The following is a 14756-nucleotide window of genomic DNA, read 5'->3' on the forward strand; positions in this document are numbered from 1 at the left end:
TAGTTCTTCTTGACTCTTACATACAAGCCGACCTTGGGTTCGGATCTTTGCTCCATGTCTGTTGGTTATGTATTTTTGATTTGATTGTTTCTTTCCATTTATCCTTGACTTTCGCCATGCAAAGTACACTATGCAATTTGGACATATTGCTTGCTGCACCAACGGCGGCAGAGTTAAGCGTGCAAATGGACGATTTATTTAACCGCGAAGAAGATGTCGGTGCTCCTCTCTCCTCCATTCTTCTGTTCTGTTTCTTTCGCTTGCCCTCTGTTGGCCGTATGCCGGATATTCTGCGTCTACGATGTAGAATGATGACGGAAAAGGGGGGGAGTACTTGAGCCTGCTCGTCGACTGTTTCCTCGAGAGGCATTGATGATTCTTACAGCAACCTTTTTGCAATACTGTCTCGCGCAACGCCGCTGAATTCGACACGATGCAGATCCTATCAGCCACATCTGTCGCTCTATGTTCCGCCTTGTTGTCTACATTAGCAGACGCAGCGGCAACACGACTTCGACCTCGCCACGACCTCGTTCGCCATGAGTGGCATGAGCCTCGGCACATCCAAGGATGGAAGCGCCGCGATCGCCTGGCCATCTCCTCCACGGAACATCTCCTGCCCATGCGCATCGGCTTCGTACAGTCCGACGCCGCCGTCCAAAACGCACACAGTATGCTCATGGACCGCGCCGATCCGGCCTCGCCCCTCTACGGCCAGCACCTGACGGCGAACGCTGTGGCGGATCTGTTTGCCCCCGCCGACGAGGCCGTCGAAGCTGTCAAGAGATGGGTGGTGGAGTCGGGCGGAGTCGCTGCCGACCGCGTGTCTCTGTCCGCCAACCGGCAGTGGCTGCAGTTTGACGCGCACGTCGACGAGGCCGAGCAGCTGCTGCGGGCCAAGTTTTACAGCTACGAGCACTTACAAAGTGGCGTCAACGTGACGGCGTGTCCGGAGTAGGTCAATTCACTTGTCTCGTTGGAACAAGGAGTCCGCTTTTGCTGATCTACAGATATCATGTCCCGGCGGCGCTGCAGCAACACATTGACTACATCACGCCCGGCACCAAACTGGCGTCGTACGGGTTCAGCGACGGTGTCAAGGCCTTGGGTCTGCGTCGACGAGAGAAAGATACAGACGGAGCCCGGCTGCAGCGCAGGACAGAGCAGGCGGCAGCCACGGCAGCCACGAAAGCAACGACAGCGGCAGCGCCTTGGGTCACAGGCGGCTGCGACGAGTTTGCCACGTTTGAGTGCATCCGAGCGCAGTACGGCCTTCCGTTGCCCTCTTCGTTGTCGAAGGTGACGCCTGTGTCGGGCAACCAGCTCGGCATTTTCGAGACGGCCGGCCAGCACTACTCGCAAGACGACTTGGATATTTTCTTCTCGTACACGGCGCCCGAGATTCCCGACGGCACGAAGCCCGAACTGCGGGCCATTGATGGCGCAACAGGGCCGGCCACGACGCAGGACACGGCCGGTGCCGAGGCGAACATGGACTTTGAGGTGGCCATGCCGCTGGTGTGGCCGCAAAAGACGGTGCTCTTCCAGGTGGACGACGAATACTACGAGAATGCCATGACCAGCGGCTCGGGCAGGGTGAAGGGCATATTCAACAGTGAGTTCGAAGCCCCTCGTCTGTTCCAGTATTGTTCTAGCAGTGGCGTCATGCTGATATGACCATGTATTCACGCCCGGTCACAGCCTTCTTTGATGCCATTGATGGCAGCTACTGCACATTCAGTGCATATGGCCAGACAGGCAACTGCCAGGATGCGGCCTGCGTCGACCCGGTCTACCCGAATCCCAACAACAACAACGGTGGCGGCCAAGCCTACCAGGGCCAGCTCATGTGCGGCACGTTCAAGCCCACCAATGTGATTAGCATTTCGTACGAAAACGCCGAGAACAGCCTGCCGGCCAACTACCTGCGACGGCAGTGCCTCGAGCTGATGAAGCTGGGCCTGCAGGGCGTCACGGTGGTCGTGGCGGCGGGCGACAATGGCGTGGGCGGCCATGCGGCGAACGGCGGCGACGCGCACAAGGGCTGCCTGGGCTCCCAGCACGACATCTTCTCGCCGGTCTCACTGGCCAGCTGTCCGTATGCACTGTCTGTGGGCGCGACCAAGCTGCAGGCCGCCGCCGCCACCGCCGCGTCGAAAGGCACCTTTGTCGAGGTTGGGCCCACGGACTTTTATACAGGCGGCGGGTTCTCCAACGTCTACCCAACACCGGACTGGCAGCAGTCGGCCGTGGCGACGTACCTGGGCCGGGCCAAGCTGGGCTTTGGCGGCTACAGCGGCGACACCGTCCAGGAGAACAGCGGCACCAACTTCAACAAGAGCGGGCGGGCGTACCCGGACGTGTCGGCCCTGGGCAGCAACTTTTACATGGTCTACCGGGGCGGCCTGGCCAAAGGGGGCGGCACGTCGGTGGCGGCGCCGGTCTGGGCAGCGGTGCTGACGCAGGTCAACGAGGCGCGGCTGCGGGCCAACAAGACGGCCGTGGGCCACGTGCAGCCAGTGCTGTACAAGCACCCGGAGGTGTTTACGGACGTTGTGGAGGGCAGCAACCCGGGCTGTGGCACGACCGGGTTTGTCGCGACAGCCGGCTGGGACCCTGTCTCCGGTCTGGGGACGCCCATCTTCCCCAAGCTACGAGACTTGTTTTTGAGTCTTGAATGATGTGCAAGATGACTATCGGAAAGGAGGCACTTGCATGGCATTCACTTTCTTTTTCCTTCTCTTTTTTTTTTTCTTCCTAGGATATCAGAGTTTCCTATGTCAACCTGAAAAAACACTCCTACCGTCGCGCCATTTTCTGAATACAATTTTGTGCTCCCTGTCCCCCCTCCCCTACTTGCAGTTTCCTGTGACGCTCGGCACGGCGTTGGGCCCTTTGCTGACCGGCACCAAGTCCGGCTCGCTGCCACAGCTGGCGCCCTGGGCGAGCGAGACTTCTTGGTTGTCCCAGTCGAAGACGGCATAGGCGGCCTTGAAGAACTCGACGCCGAGGATCGGGAAGATGTCGCCGTCGTCGTCAGCGGGGCCGCCGGAGCTGAGGCCAAAGAAGCACATGCTCGTGTCGTTGGTGATGAGGTTGCGCTCCGGGTGGATGAGCACCGAGTAGGGCACGTCGATGGTCACCGGTGCGACCGGGGTGGAGGCGTTGGCGGCGTTGGCGGCGTTGGCGGCGTTGGCGTCGTTGGCGGCGGCGGACTTGTTGGAGCTGGCCACCGGCGCAAAGGTAAACGACAACGATCCGGGCAGGTCGGCCATCTTGCAGTCGACGTCTGGGAAGCCTTCGAAGCGCAGCGGATTGCGCGTCAGGTTGGCGTCGAGCATGATGGCGTCGTAGGCGGCGCGCGGCACGTAGATGCCCGTCGTGCCGCTGTCAACCATGTACGAGGCATTGCCAGACGGTATGACGGTCGTGGTGGTGGTTGTTGTCGTCGCTGTCGTCGTGCGCTGTGCGGCCGGCGCAGTCCACTTGGCCGTCGCGTTGCGTCCACCCGGCTTGTTGTGCCGCACCTCCGTCACGGCCAGCCAGTACCGCCACCCGTCGACGCTGTCGTCCCGCGGCAGAATGGGCGTGCGGACCAGGGTACCCCGAAACTGGTTGCGGTCGACGCCGCCAAACACCAAGTGCCCGACGTGCTGCGCGACGGCCACGAGCCCGCGCCCAAAGGCCAGGCTGAAGACGCGCGACGCAATCACGCCCTCCTGCGCCAGCGTCGCCACGACGCTAAAGTTGCTGACGGCCGAGTTGAAGCCCGCGGACGCGTCGGGCGCCAGCGCCAGGATGCCCGTGGTCACGCCGACCGTCTCGTTGGCGACGCCAAAGGGCTGCCGGACGTGCGTCGCATTGCCCCAGGTAAAGACGTCCGCGTAGCCCTCGAGCGCGGCGCCCATGCTCACGTCGCCGTAGTAGACAATCTGGTCGAGGTCGTGCACGGCGGTCGGCGGCGGGCTCGACAGAGACAGGTTGTAGGCCGGCAGGGCGCTGCACTCGGCCTCGCGGACGGCGCGCGCGCAGTCCGGATTGACCCACGTGACCCAGCCGCCGGTGTCGACGAGCAGAGAGACGGGCTGGGGCGGCGTGCCGATGGCCAGGTCGGCCAGGTAGTACTCGTTGCGGTCGACGAGGGCCTGGCGCGGCGGCGAGGGCGCGGCCTCGTGCTTCTGTGCAGCCTTTTCCGCCGTCGTCCAAGGCCGGGCCATCATGGCCGCACGGCGAGCGCCAACGACGGCGTCGGGTCGAGGACCGACGACTCTGCGGAGGGGAATGCTGACGACCCCATTGGGCGTAGATGATGACGACGATGGCGATGGCGATGGCGGTGACGTTGGCGGCGATGCGGGGACAGCCGCCGCCAAGGGCAGTGCCAGCAGAAGAGAGGCAAGCAACTGTACCGTGGGTGCCATGTTTGTCGACGAAGTGGACGGAGAAAGTAAAAAAAAAGAAAAAAGAAGACCAAACGAAGTCTGTTTTGCTCTCATCCATCGTGACCACATAAAGCACATTGACGTCCTTTTATCAAAGCAGACAGGGGGACTTGGCCGCTCTATTCTCACTTACACTTGCGCCCAATTAGCCGTCTCCTCTTTCCATCGTCTTCCACCTTTGCCCAGCACCTTGGCCAGCAGGACGGGGCTTTCTGGCTATTCTGTCTGGCATGCTACGACGTGTCTTTGGCAAGACAATTAGCAGTTTGTAGTTGAATTCTTTTGTACAGGTTAAAAGTAAAGCATGTGGGCAGCAAGGGTGGACCGAGATCTAGGCCCTTTGCATCGCTTCAACGTCTCCGGCTCTTTTTTCCCCTGGCTGCAATGCATATTTTTCCTTATTTTCTTCTTTCATTTCCCCTGCCGTCCGCCAAGCACGGCAGTCAAGGTGCAACGGTAATTTGCCCACCCCTGTAGAGGGAGGGGGATTGTCCAATTCTCCCGACCGAGTTGCACCTACACCCACTCGTGCCACTTGGCGCCGTGGCGGTAGGCGATGCCGTCCGTCTCAAACTGCGGGCCCTCGGCATCGACAAAGTAGCCGGCCTCGCAGCTCGCGTACGACACGCGCTTCTGCTCGACCTCGTAAAAGGCGTCAAACTCGGGCGCCAGCGCCTCGCGCAGGTTGCGCACGTCGCCGTCCGGGTGCAGCTCGGCCCAGGGGCGCACGCAGGCGCGGCCCTTGCACGACTTGAGCACAAGCAGCAGGCTGTCGAGGCGGGCGACGACCTTGGCGAGGGGCACGTCGAGCAGGTGCGTGGGCGGCGCATGGCCGCCGCTGTGGCCGGCGACGTGGCCGAGCAGGTTGTGCAGCTGGTAGGGGTCGGTGTCGAGGTTGTAGAGCTCGTGCTCGTTGGAGCAGTAGACGGAGTAGTAGAGGTTGTAGGCGCGGCCGATGATGCGCACGGCCTTGTAGGTGTTGTTGGTGACGATGCGCGACCCGCCGTTGAAGCCAAAGTCGCCCTCGGCCGCGGCGAACCCCCAGAACTCGACCGTCACGTGCTCGTGGCGGCCCGCGCCGTTGTCGACGGCGGCCACGTCGAGCTCGTGCGCCGTCAGCGGGATGGGCTCGCCGTCAAAGTCGACGCGCGCGGGCGCGCGGGCCAGCTTGAGCAGCGTCGGCGCCAGGTCGACGTGCGTGGTCACGGCCTGCGACACGCGGCCGCCGGGGATGCCGGGCCCGCGCACAATCAGCGGGATGTTGATGTCCTCCTCGAAGCCGCACTCCTTGCCGGGCTGCAGCCGGTGCTGGCCAATGTGGAAGCCGTTGTCCGTGGTGTAAAACACGTACGTGTTGTCGGCCAGGCCTAGGCGGTCGAGGCGCGCAAACACGCCGTCCACGAGCTCGTCGACCGACTGCAGCGCGCGCAGGCGCTGTCGGTAGAAGTGGTCGTTGGCGTCGACGTTTGCCTGCGTCTGGCGGTCCAGGCGGCTCACCCAGCTGACGCCCGAGGCCGCCTCGGGGTTGAAGTGCGGCGTGCGCGGCACCGTGAGATCCGCAAACAGGTGCTCGTGGCGCTTGGCCGACACGGGCGCCGAGAACTTGGCGTCGAGGATGTCGTCAATGTCGCCCAGGGCCGTGCCAATCTCGACGTTGCTGTGCGGCGCCACCGGCGCGATGCCCAGGAAGAACGGCGTGCCGTCCGCCTTGCGGTTCGCCGCGGCGGCCTCGAGAAAGCCGTAGGCCTTGTCGGCCAGCACGTCCACGGTGTACTGCCCCTCGTAGCTGCGCGGCGGCTCGTCGTTGCGCTGGTAGCTGGCGTTGAGGTACTGGTAGGTGAAGGGGTCGAGCAAAAAGTCGTTCTGCGTCCAGCCGTTGGCCTTGGGCGAGTTGTAGTTCTCGACGGTGTGCGCGTTGAACAGCTTGCCCGTGTAGTACGTGTCGTAGCCGGCGGCCTGCAGCCACACGGGCAGGTAGTTGTCGTTGAGGCCCTGGCTCAGGAACTTGGGGTAGCCGCCGTGCGGCGGGTTGACGTCCGTGACGTTGGTGTTGTGGGCCTGCTTGCCCGTCCAGAGCGACACGCGCGAGGGGCAGCACACGGCCGTCGTGCAGAAGTGGCGCCGGAAGGTCGTGCCCTGGTCGCGCAGGTGCTTCTTGACGTACGGCAGGTAGTCGAGCGAGTTCATGTGCAGGTCCTGGTCGTCGGTGATGATGAACACAAAGTTGGGCCGCGTGCCGCTGCCGTGCTTGTGGTGGTGCTCGGCAACCTCCTCGAGCACGTCCGGGCCCAGGCGGCCAAGCCGGGCCTGGCCATGCGCGGCGTCGTCCTGGATGAGGCGGCCGGCACGGCCATCCCCAGCAGCGCCCGAGGCCGCCACCGATGTGGCCGCAGCCAGGAAGGCAGCGAGCGTGAGCTGCATGATGGAGTGTGGGTGAAGCGGGAAAGCTGGTGATGGTCAGTGCAGAGGTAGCTTGTGAATGACCTAAATCAACAAAAGAGACAAGACAAGAAACATAAAGAAAAGAACGAGATACAAAAGACGAGACAAAATAAATACAAAAAAGTGCGGCCTCGCAACTGGTGCGTCCAAACGTCTTATACCGGCCTCCACAGTCGAGACACCGCCGTCATCGTAGCTGGCCAGCCTGCTGTCGTCACTCAATGGCAGCTTCGACCGCAGCACTGTGAAATCGAAGCGAGGGCCAAGCCAAAGCTCTGTCGTCTTGGAGCTTGTCCGGACCCTGCCAGTCTGCGGTGACTTTCAATGCCCGGTCGCCGACATGCCGTCGTTTTGGTTTTTTGGTCATGTCATCGCGTCTCATCGCTGTCGCTGGTCATGGCCCTGCATGACACATGCCACACCTCCACCGACGCCCTGCCATCAGTGCAGAGAATGGTAACGAGCGCTGGCTGTTCCGATGGCGTGCTGCGCTCCGTCCATCACGGAAGCTTCACTAATGTGCGGCCAGCAGCGACCCACAGTTGAGTGGGGGCAGCCGCGCGGTGTTAGTCGTGTTCGTTCTCCAACGAAAGAGTCTTGCAAGAGGAGCGCCAGCCCGCTAAAAAGCCTCTTTTTCTGCAGCCCTGGTATTTGGGGTCAATGTCGCCATTCTGCGGGTTGTGAACGTTTTCGTCTTGTGCTGTGGAACCAACAATGATGTTTGGCACGCTGCTGTGTATGTCGTCCGTCGTATGTCGTACTGCGTCGAAGAAAAGCCAAAAGGTCCTAAGGGAAATGTTAGGACAGACGACGAACATGAGAGGTTCGACCAAACACAAAACAGGACACGGCTTGACTTGAAAGGGAAGACGCCGTCCATCAAAGAAACGAGCAACTCCAGGGACTGTTCCTCGCATAGCTCGCCGGCAGCTTGGTCCCATCCGCCAGCTTCATGTCTCACCGTCATCGACGAGCAATGACTCGGCATGAGATCACTGCAGTTTTTTCTTCTTGTTCCCCTTGTATGTTTGCTCCCGGTTGTGGTCGGCAGGTCCGCGTTGGTTGCCGTCTACGCTGCTGTGTTATTCCCGCCCGCTCTCGCGCCTTGTCTGGCTTCGTAGTTTAATATCATCGGTCATGTCATGTTAGTCGGTCTCCACTCGCCCGCTAAGCGCATATGCGGCCGCGACCTGTAGCTTCGTTGTTCCTGGAACATGGTGTGCATGTGCGATTGTGTGCTCGCGTAGGAGTGCATCCTGGGAATCCGCGTATGGCAAAGGAATGTTGACTCGTGCGAGGAGCGGACGGGATAGATTCTCTCCCATTCTTCTCGCCTTGTCGACGTTCGATCATCGCCAGAGCCTTTTTATTGCCGTTGTCGGAACTTGGATAAGCGCAGTCTCCGAAGTTCCCATTCCGGCCAATCCCTGCTCGGTTCATTTTTCGTCGCACTGCGTTATCTGTTGGGATTTGCTTCTTGGATTTGCTTCATGGTTCGGATTCGCTCTGTTCCCATATCTCGAACCCTCCGTCTTTATCTCGTGTTTGCTATATCTTTCTTCTGTTCGTTAGTATCTGTTGTGGCTCTGTTGCTGCTCGCCTCACCTTCACTTACCTGTTTCGACCGTGTTCATTCACCCTTTGTCCATCATCCTTATACCGGTGCTGTTAGCAAACACCAACGAAAGACGGCATCGCTTGGTTTGAACCACACATTTGGCGACAACCATAGCAGCACGGCAACACACCATGCCGCGGCCCATCCAGACAGGGCTGGTCGAGCCCGACGAGCGGTCGCCGCTTCTCAATTTTCCACAGCTCGCCAACTCATCCTCCGTCGCCAAAAAGGGCGGCGCCGTCGTGCGCGTCGTCGAGTCCGGCAGCGGCGGCGAGAGCGATGAGGGCCACAGTCCCACCCACGCCGGCAGCTACCGCGCGCCCAGCTTCACCGAGTCCATGTCGACCGACTCGTCTCTGCTGCGGGACATTGAGGCCGAGGCCTCGTCTGTCCAGAACACGGGCCCGCCCAAAGGCACCGCGTCCAGCGCGGCCACAATTCTGCGCGTCGTGCTCGTCCTCATGATCGGCGTCGTCGTGTCCAACGCCGACGGCTCGCTGATGCTGGCCACGCACCCCGTCATCGCCTCCGAGTTCAACGACCTCGAAAGCTCGAGTTGGCTGTTTGGCGGATTTATCCTGGCATCGGCCGCGACACAGACCATGTACGGCAAGCTGAGCGACATTTATGGCCGCAAGAACCTGATTTTGGCCTCGTATATCATCTTCGGCCTTGGCTGGTAAGCAAAGCAGCCCCTCTTCTGGATCAAAATGTCCATTGCTGTGAACATAGACAGAAGGCTAACGTGGTCGAATAGTGGCTTGGTGTAAGTTGTGGCCCGGAAAGAGTCAAGCCCGTGTATGGTGTCTCTAACTCTGCAACCAGTGGTATCGGCCAGTCCATGTTCCAGGTCATCCTGGGCCGTGTCATCTCGGGTATCGGCGGTGCCGGCATGACGGCTCTCGTTTCTATTTTGATCTCTGGTACGTATTAGCGAAGAAGAAATTAAACAAAGCGTTCTCCCCCCATCCCCTCCCCGGATGCTCTCGGTCGCGTCAAATCTAACATGCAAACAGACCTTCTTCCCATCCGTGAAGTTGCCACTTGGAGAGCATACATCAACGTCGCTGCGACGACCGGCCGCAGTCTAGGTGGCCCCGTCGGTGGCTGGCTCGCGGACGTCATCGGCTGGAGATGGTAAGCTGAGCCTCTGTACTTTTTGGTACTCTCGCCATCGTCGTATCGTGTGCAACTGTACTTAACTTTGTCTTTTTTCCAGGTCCTTTATTGGCCAGGTGCCGTTCATGCTGATCGCCACCGTCCTCTGCCAAATCTACCTGCCGTCAAACTCCCGCAACTTGAAGGGCGGCAAGCACGTCGCCACCGACAACAGTGTCTCCAACCGGGACAGGCTCAAGCGTGTCGACTTCTTGGGCTCCTTGCTGCTGGCCCTCACGCTTCTGGCCTTCCTCTTGCCCATGGAGATTGGCGGCTCCAAGGTCGCCTGGACCTCGCCCATCGTCCCCTCGCTGTTCGCCGCGTCCGTCGTCCTGTTTGTCTTCTTTATCCGCACCGAACAGCGCGCCGTCGACCCCGTTGTCCCGCTCGGCATCTTCCACATCCGCGATGCCAACCTGTCCATCTTCATCCAAATGGCCCAGCTCTCGGCCCAGCTCGGCCTCATGTTCACCGTGCCGCTGTACTTCAAGGCGTCGGCGCAAGTGTCCAACACCGAGGCCGGTGCCCATCTGTTCCCGGCCGTGGCCGGGAACGCCATTGGAGGTATCGTCTCGGGCCTGTATATCAAGAAGACCGGCCGGTACCGCAACATGATTCGGCTGGCGGCCCTGTCGGCCAGCCTGTCGTATACGTCACTGCTGTTCCGCTGGAACGGTCACACAAACTGGCTCGAGTCGCTGTACATCATTCCAAGGTACGTTCGACCGGGCGCCAGAGTTGATTTTATTTTTCCAGGCAAGCAATAACAAACTGACACGTCTGCAGCGGTTTTGGTGCCGGCATTATCCAGAGCGCCGTCTTCATCTCCCTCCAGGCCGTCGTCGAGCCGGGCCACATGGCACCGGCCATTTCGATATTGTACCTGTCAAGCACCTGCGCCATGATCCTGGGCCTTGCATGTGCCAGCAGCATCATGGGTGTCACCTTGAAGCCGGCGCTGTCTAGAAAGCTCCTCGAGCTGAACCTGGATCCCGCAGTGCGGGCAGAGATCTACAAGAGCTCCATTTCGAACATCGAGTACATTGCAACTCTGACCGGCGCAGTGAAGGGGGCCGTCATTGACGCGTACGTCGATAGTCTGTGGTGGAGTCATAGTAAGTGTTTCTCGAACAAATTTTGTTCCAAGCCTAGGCCAGACAATAAACTAACCGGCACCACCAGTTGTCTCCCTTGCTTTCTCGTCGTTTGCCTTCATTGCCTCGCTTGTCCTTGGCGAGAAGCCGCTGAAGAAGGAACCGGCTCCTGTGCAGTTACCAGACGAGGACGCAGAATAAGACGGTCGAGGCGTTGTACGCGTCTGAAAATAGACATTCTTCGAATTTCCTTTGTCCAAAAGTGAACAGCGGTCCATATTACAGTTTGAAACGAGATACCAAAATAAAACGGAGAAAGCAGTATCAAAATGAAACCAATGAACAAACGATGGCATCTCTCCATCTGTTGCGCTCACGCACATAGCCACCGGGAACAACAAAGCAATCTCTGGATGTTTAGTTCCATGCCTTGAGAACCATGTCGTGCTCGTCAATGCCAGTAAATTTGACACTGTCACGCCACAGGGCGCCCGTTTTGGCCGGATCACGGGCCTCGGCGCCCTGCAGAATCGGTGCATTGCCGTTGAAGTACAGGCCCTTGGGGTGTTCGCTCATCGGAGGCGGGGTCGACTCAAGGGCAGCCCGCAAGACATCCCGCGCAGACTTGGAGGCAGGGCGCATCACCGAGTTCGACTCTATCATGGACCAGGCGTAACTCAATGGGGTCGTGATAAATTTGGCAGCGAGCGGCTGGGCGAACCAAAAGTTGCCACGACGGAGGAGAGTCGTGGGCATTCCACCTGGGTCGACACCAAGTATGGACAGGTTGGACAGGACCGGGTCCTTGTCGAATCGTTCCTGCATTTCACGACTGCGTTCTGTCAGTGTCTCTTTTTTTCATTTGTTACCAGGGCATCTGTGGCTGTCGGACTTGAGCATGGCACGTACATCATCATCACCTCGCACAATTTGGCGGCACCGTAGCGCCGTATACCTGCATCGCCAGTTGGGTCGCCGTCGGGCGGACTGAAAGTGCCATACGCAAGCGACTTTGTGTCCGTGAACAATGTCTTCCACTTTTCGTCGGAATAGTAGGTCTGGCCGCCGAACTCATTGTTTTTGTCGGCAGTACTAAAATGCAGCCAGCCAGTCAGCAAGTCAGTACATGGAACCATGGCAGGACAAAGATACCAGGCGTAGGGTACGTCATACTCGTGAGACCAGCTGCCCACGACGACGACGCGGCCGTGGTCCTTGTCCATACTGCCGAGAAGCAGCACGGTCAACAGCCAGTGTGACAGATAGTTGGCTTGGAACGTAGTGTCGAAGCCGTCCTCTGTGAACGTCTGGGTGGACTGCTCCTGGAAGCCCGCGTTCCAGATCAGCGCGCGGATGGGAGGCAGTTTGCCAGTGGCCACGCGCGTCTTGATGTCGTTGGCCACATCGCGCACCGACTGCAGCCGGTCAAGGTCGAGAGCCAGGACGTCATGCTTGTGCACCTTGGGCGACTTGGCGAGCACAGACTTGAGGTTTGAGGCACCGTCGACGTTGCGCACAGTATAGAGGCCGTGATACTTGGCGGCGTTGGCGGTGTTGCCGACGATCGTAGCAACGATCTTGGCACCCAGGGTACCATTGGTCCCCGTAACGAGAATCGAGCCTTCGGCAGTCATCGTGGAGAGGTTGCTGTCGTTACAGATCGAGATATCGAAAGACGACTGTCCAGAGGACGGTACGATTTGATTGTTGTTGGTGCGTCCTCCCTTTTTATATCAGGAGAAAACCAGAGAGATAGCAGTGATTGGGTCATGGGACGTTTCCCTTTGTTCTCTCTCAACTTATAGGTGGTGTGATATTTAGGTGTTGTTGGCTCTTTCTGCCATTGACGACCACCGTTGACTGTCCGGTTGCTATCACAGTTAATTGCGTCGTACTTATGCTGGCGTCAGCGTCGAATTTACAATAGGAAAGTGCGATGAAACTTCACTTGGATTTGTCCGGCAATTGGGAAAGGGCCACCGTGCACTTATTCAGGCGTTGTTGACAATCGGAGCCGGTGCAATGACGGGCCTTTTAGGTACGTTTTGTGTCCGATTGCCGATTGCGCTTTCCCATGTTATGTATGTGGGTCCGGCGTGGCAAAATGCAAGTCACGACGCCGTACTCTGTCATTGGCTCCCATCTCGCCTCCAAGTGATAGAACGTGAATAGTTGGGGAATTTTATCGCGGCAGTATGCAGTGAGCATTCTGCTTGTCACAGAACAGTGATTTGCGGTCATATATGACTACGTGTGTGAGCGCGAGCTATGCTCGTGATGGTAGCCGATGTTGGCAATAGCAGCTGGTCGGACCTTCCTCATCACGGTGAGTCTGTTTTGTTTGCTAAAAATGCTGGTTTGGCCCAATAAGCCAGGTGCTCTTCGGCAATTGCAGACCGGCAGGAGCAGGAGTACTTGCTTGTTCGAGTTGTAGCTTTTCGTGGGCGTTCTTGTGGAAGCTGCGCGAGTTGTTCTTTCCCGATTTGGCCTCATCAGTTGGGGCTACACAGTGTACGAGAACAGTGGCAGTTGGACCGTTGTGGCAACCGCGATGTCTTGGACAAGAGCGCGAGCAGCCTGTCTCGAACGCTCCTTCCTTACCTGTCAGTCCACGTCATCATGGGATACGAAGGCCTCATCGTGTGACGCGTGCCAGCCAAAACGAGTGTGTTGTGATGTCACGCACAAGAGCTATCTGTTTGCGCGCCTTGACATCGACGTACATATACCAAGTTGTCGTTGCTGTCGGTAGGAAACAAGCTTTACAAACCCGGCTCGTGCCTGGCATCCTTTGCAATTCTCGCGACAACCACCCTACACAAGTACATTCACGATGTCTCTCTCGACGTTTCTACGAACAGCTCCTCTCGGGCTCCTAACGTTGTCAGCGTCTTTTGTCGACTGGGCGCACGCGCAGTCGGCGGTTGCGGGCGATCTGACGCTAGCTGCGCCGTATGGCATCCCTCCGGGCCTCTTCAACACCTCCATCATGCGCACGGTTCGCCAGTCGGCCGTGTGGGTGCCCGGATACAATCTGTCGGCACCCGAGGGCTTTGGTCCGAGTGGTAACGGATCGGCCGTGGATGGCTGGCAGCTGGGCGTGGCCGTCGCGGACAATGTGCCTCTGAGAGACGCCGAAGATCCGGGCGTCGACAGGGCACAGGTGATCGACGCGACGACGCTGTGGCTCCAGGCGCCAGCCGGTGTCGAGTACCTCAACGCGACGGCATGGAAACTGTGCGCCACAGTCTTCCCGTACGTCAACATGTCTGCCGTCGTCGAGGGTGGCGACGGAGACGGCCAGAACAACGGGAATTGCGGCGCCTGGTTGACGGACGAATGTGCCGCGGCAGTGAACGAGGCCGCATTGGCGCACGGCATGAACGCGGCGGGCGACTGCTTCAACATGACCATTCCCGAGCGTTGTGCACCGTACTTTATGCGCAACGGTGGCAATGGAACCGTCGTCGGTGAGCAGTGTTTCATTCGAACATCGGACATCGATAGCGCTTTGCCTCGACTAGCAAACCCCTACTAACCAAATCGTGTCGCAGTCCTCGACGAAAAGACCCTGGCCGACGGCCGATTCTACGCCTGGGGCAGCCCGCCGACGTCGACTGGCGACACGGACGCGTTGGAATCGGCTCTGGGCCACGTCTGGCCTGTTCTCCTGACGTGGATCCAATTCTCGCCTGGCGGTGGCGTTTTCTCGGCCAACACGCACGTTTCTTGCCTGGCAGCATCCTCCAACGGAACAGGCACTGCAAAAGAGCGAGGTACGATAGCATCAGCCAGTCGCCCTGGTATTTTCTTAAACTGGGTCCTGGTGGTACTCATCTCTGTCGCGCTTAGCTTGCTGATATGACTGGAGAGAGCCAGAGCGAGCGGCGGCTGCGAGACGAGCCGGACGAGTCTACTAGACAAAAAACAGCAAAAGGAAGCGAGCCACGACGCACGACGCTCGACTTCTGAGGAGACGAGAAAAACGGAGGAACAAAGGAC

The 14756-nt window shown here is 59.1% G+C and overlaps 6 protein-coding genes across 6 annotated transcripts; 3 read left to right on the forward strand and 3 right to left on the reverse strand.

Moving 5' to 3' along the window:
* Window positions 1-433: 433 nt before the first annotated feature.
* On the forward strand, window positions 434-2681 carry SPBR_08887 (alkaline serine protease; the record flags this gene model as incomplete). The annotated part of the gene is made up of 3 exons (XM_040767013.1): window positions 434-954; window positions 1011-1615; window positions 1702-2681. The coding sequence occupies 3 exons, from the start codon at window positions 434-436 to the stop codon at window positions 2679-2681; spliced, it is 2106 nt and encodes a 701-aa protein (XP_040614665.1).
* A 171-nt stretch (window positions 2682-2852) lies between these two features.
* SPBR_08402 (uncharacterized protein) lies at window positions 2853-4421 on the reverse strand (the record flags this gene model as incomplete). Its single annotated transcript, XM_040766640.1, has 1 exon — window positions 2853-4421. One exon carries the CDS (start codon window positions 4419-4421, stop codon window positions 2853-2855), a length of 1569 nt encoding a protein of 522 aa, XP_040614666.1.
* Window positions 4422-4958: 537 nt separating this feature from the next.
* SPBR_08289 (arylsulfatase) lies at window positions 4959-6863 on the reverse strand (the record flags this gene model as incomplete). The annotated part of the gene is made up of 1 exon (XM_040766527.1): window positions 4959-6863. The coding sequence occupies one exon, from the start codon at window positions 6861-6863 to the stop codon at window positions 4959-4961; it is 1905 nt and encodes a 634-aa protein (XP_040614667.1).
* Window positions 6864-8633: 1770 nt separating this feature from the next.
* Window positions 8634-10955, forward strand: SPBR_08202 (efflux pump antibiotic resistance protein; the record flags this gene model as incomplete). The annotated part of the gene is made up of 6 exons (XM_040766440.1): window positions 8634-9181; window positions 9328-9425; window positions 9519-9639; window positions 9722-10375; window positions 10447-10775; window positions 10843-10955. 6 exons carry the CDS (start codon window positions 8634-8636, stop codon window positions 10953-10955), a joined length of 1863 nt encoding a protein of 620 aa, XP_040614668.1.
* A 216-nt stretch (window positions 10956-11171) lies between these two features.
* On the reverse strand, window positions 11172-12388 carry SPBR_08513 (uncharacterized protein; the record flags this gene model as incomplete). The annotated part of the gene is made up of 2 exons (XM_040766751.1): window positions 11172-11586; window positions 11664-12388. The coding sequence occupies 2 exons, from the start codon at window positions 12386-12388 to the stop codon at window positions 11172-11174; spliced, it is 1140 nt and encodes a 379-aa protein (XP_040614669.1).
* A 1199-nt stretch (window positions 12389-13587) lies between these two features.
* Window positions 13588-14726, forward strand: SPBR_08538 (uncharacterized protein; the record flags this gene model as incomplete). Its single annotated transcript, XM_040766776.1, has 3 exons — window positions 13588-14224; window positions 14309-14530; window positions 14626-14726. The coding sequence occupies 3 exons, from the start codon at window positions 13588-13590 to the stop codon at window positions 14724-14726; spliced, it is 960 nt and encodes a 319-aa protein (XP_040614670.1).
* Between the last annotated feature and the right edge of the window lie 30 nt (window positions 14727-14756).

Source organism: Sporothrix brasiliensis (assembly GCF_000820605.1).
Source record: "Sporothrix brasiliensis 5110 chromosome Unknown Cont22, whole genome shotgun sequence".
NCBI classification, from domain to species: Eukaryota; Fungi; Ascomycota; class Sordariomycetes; order Ophiostomatales; family Ophiostomataceae; genus Sporothrix; species Sporothrix brasiliensis.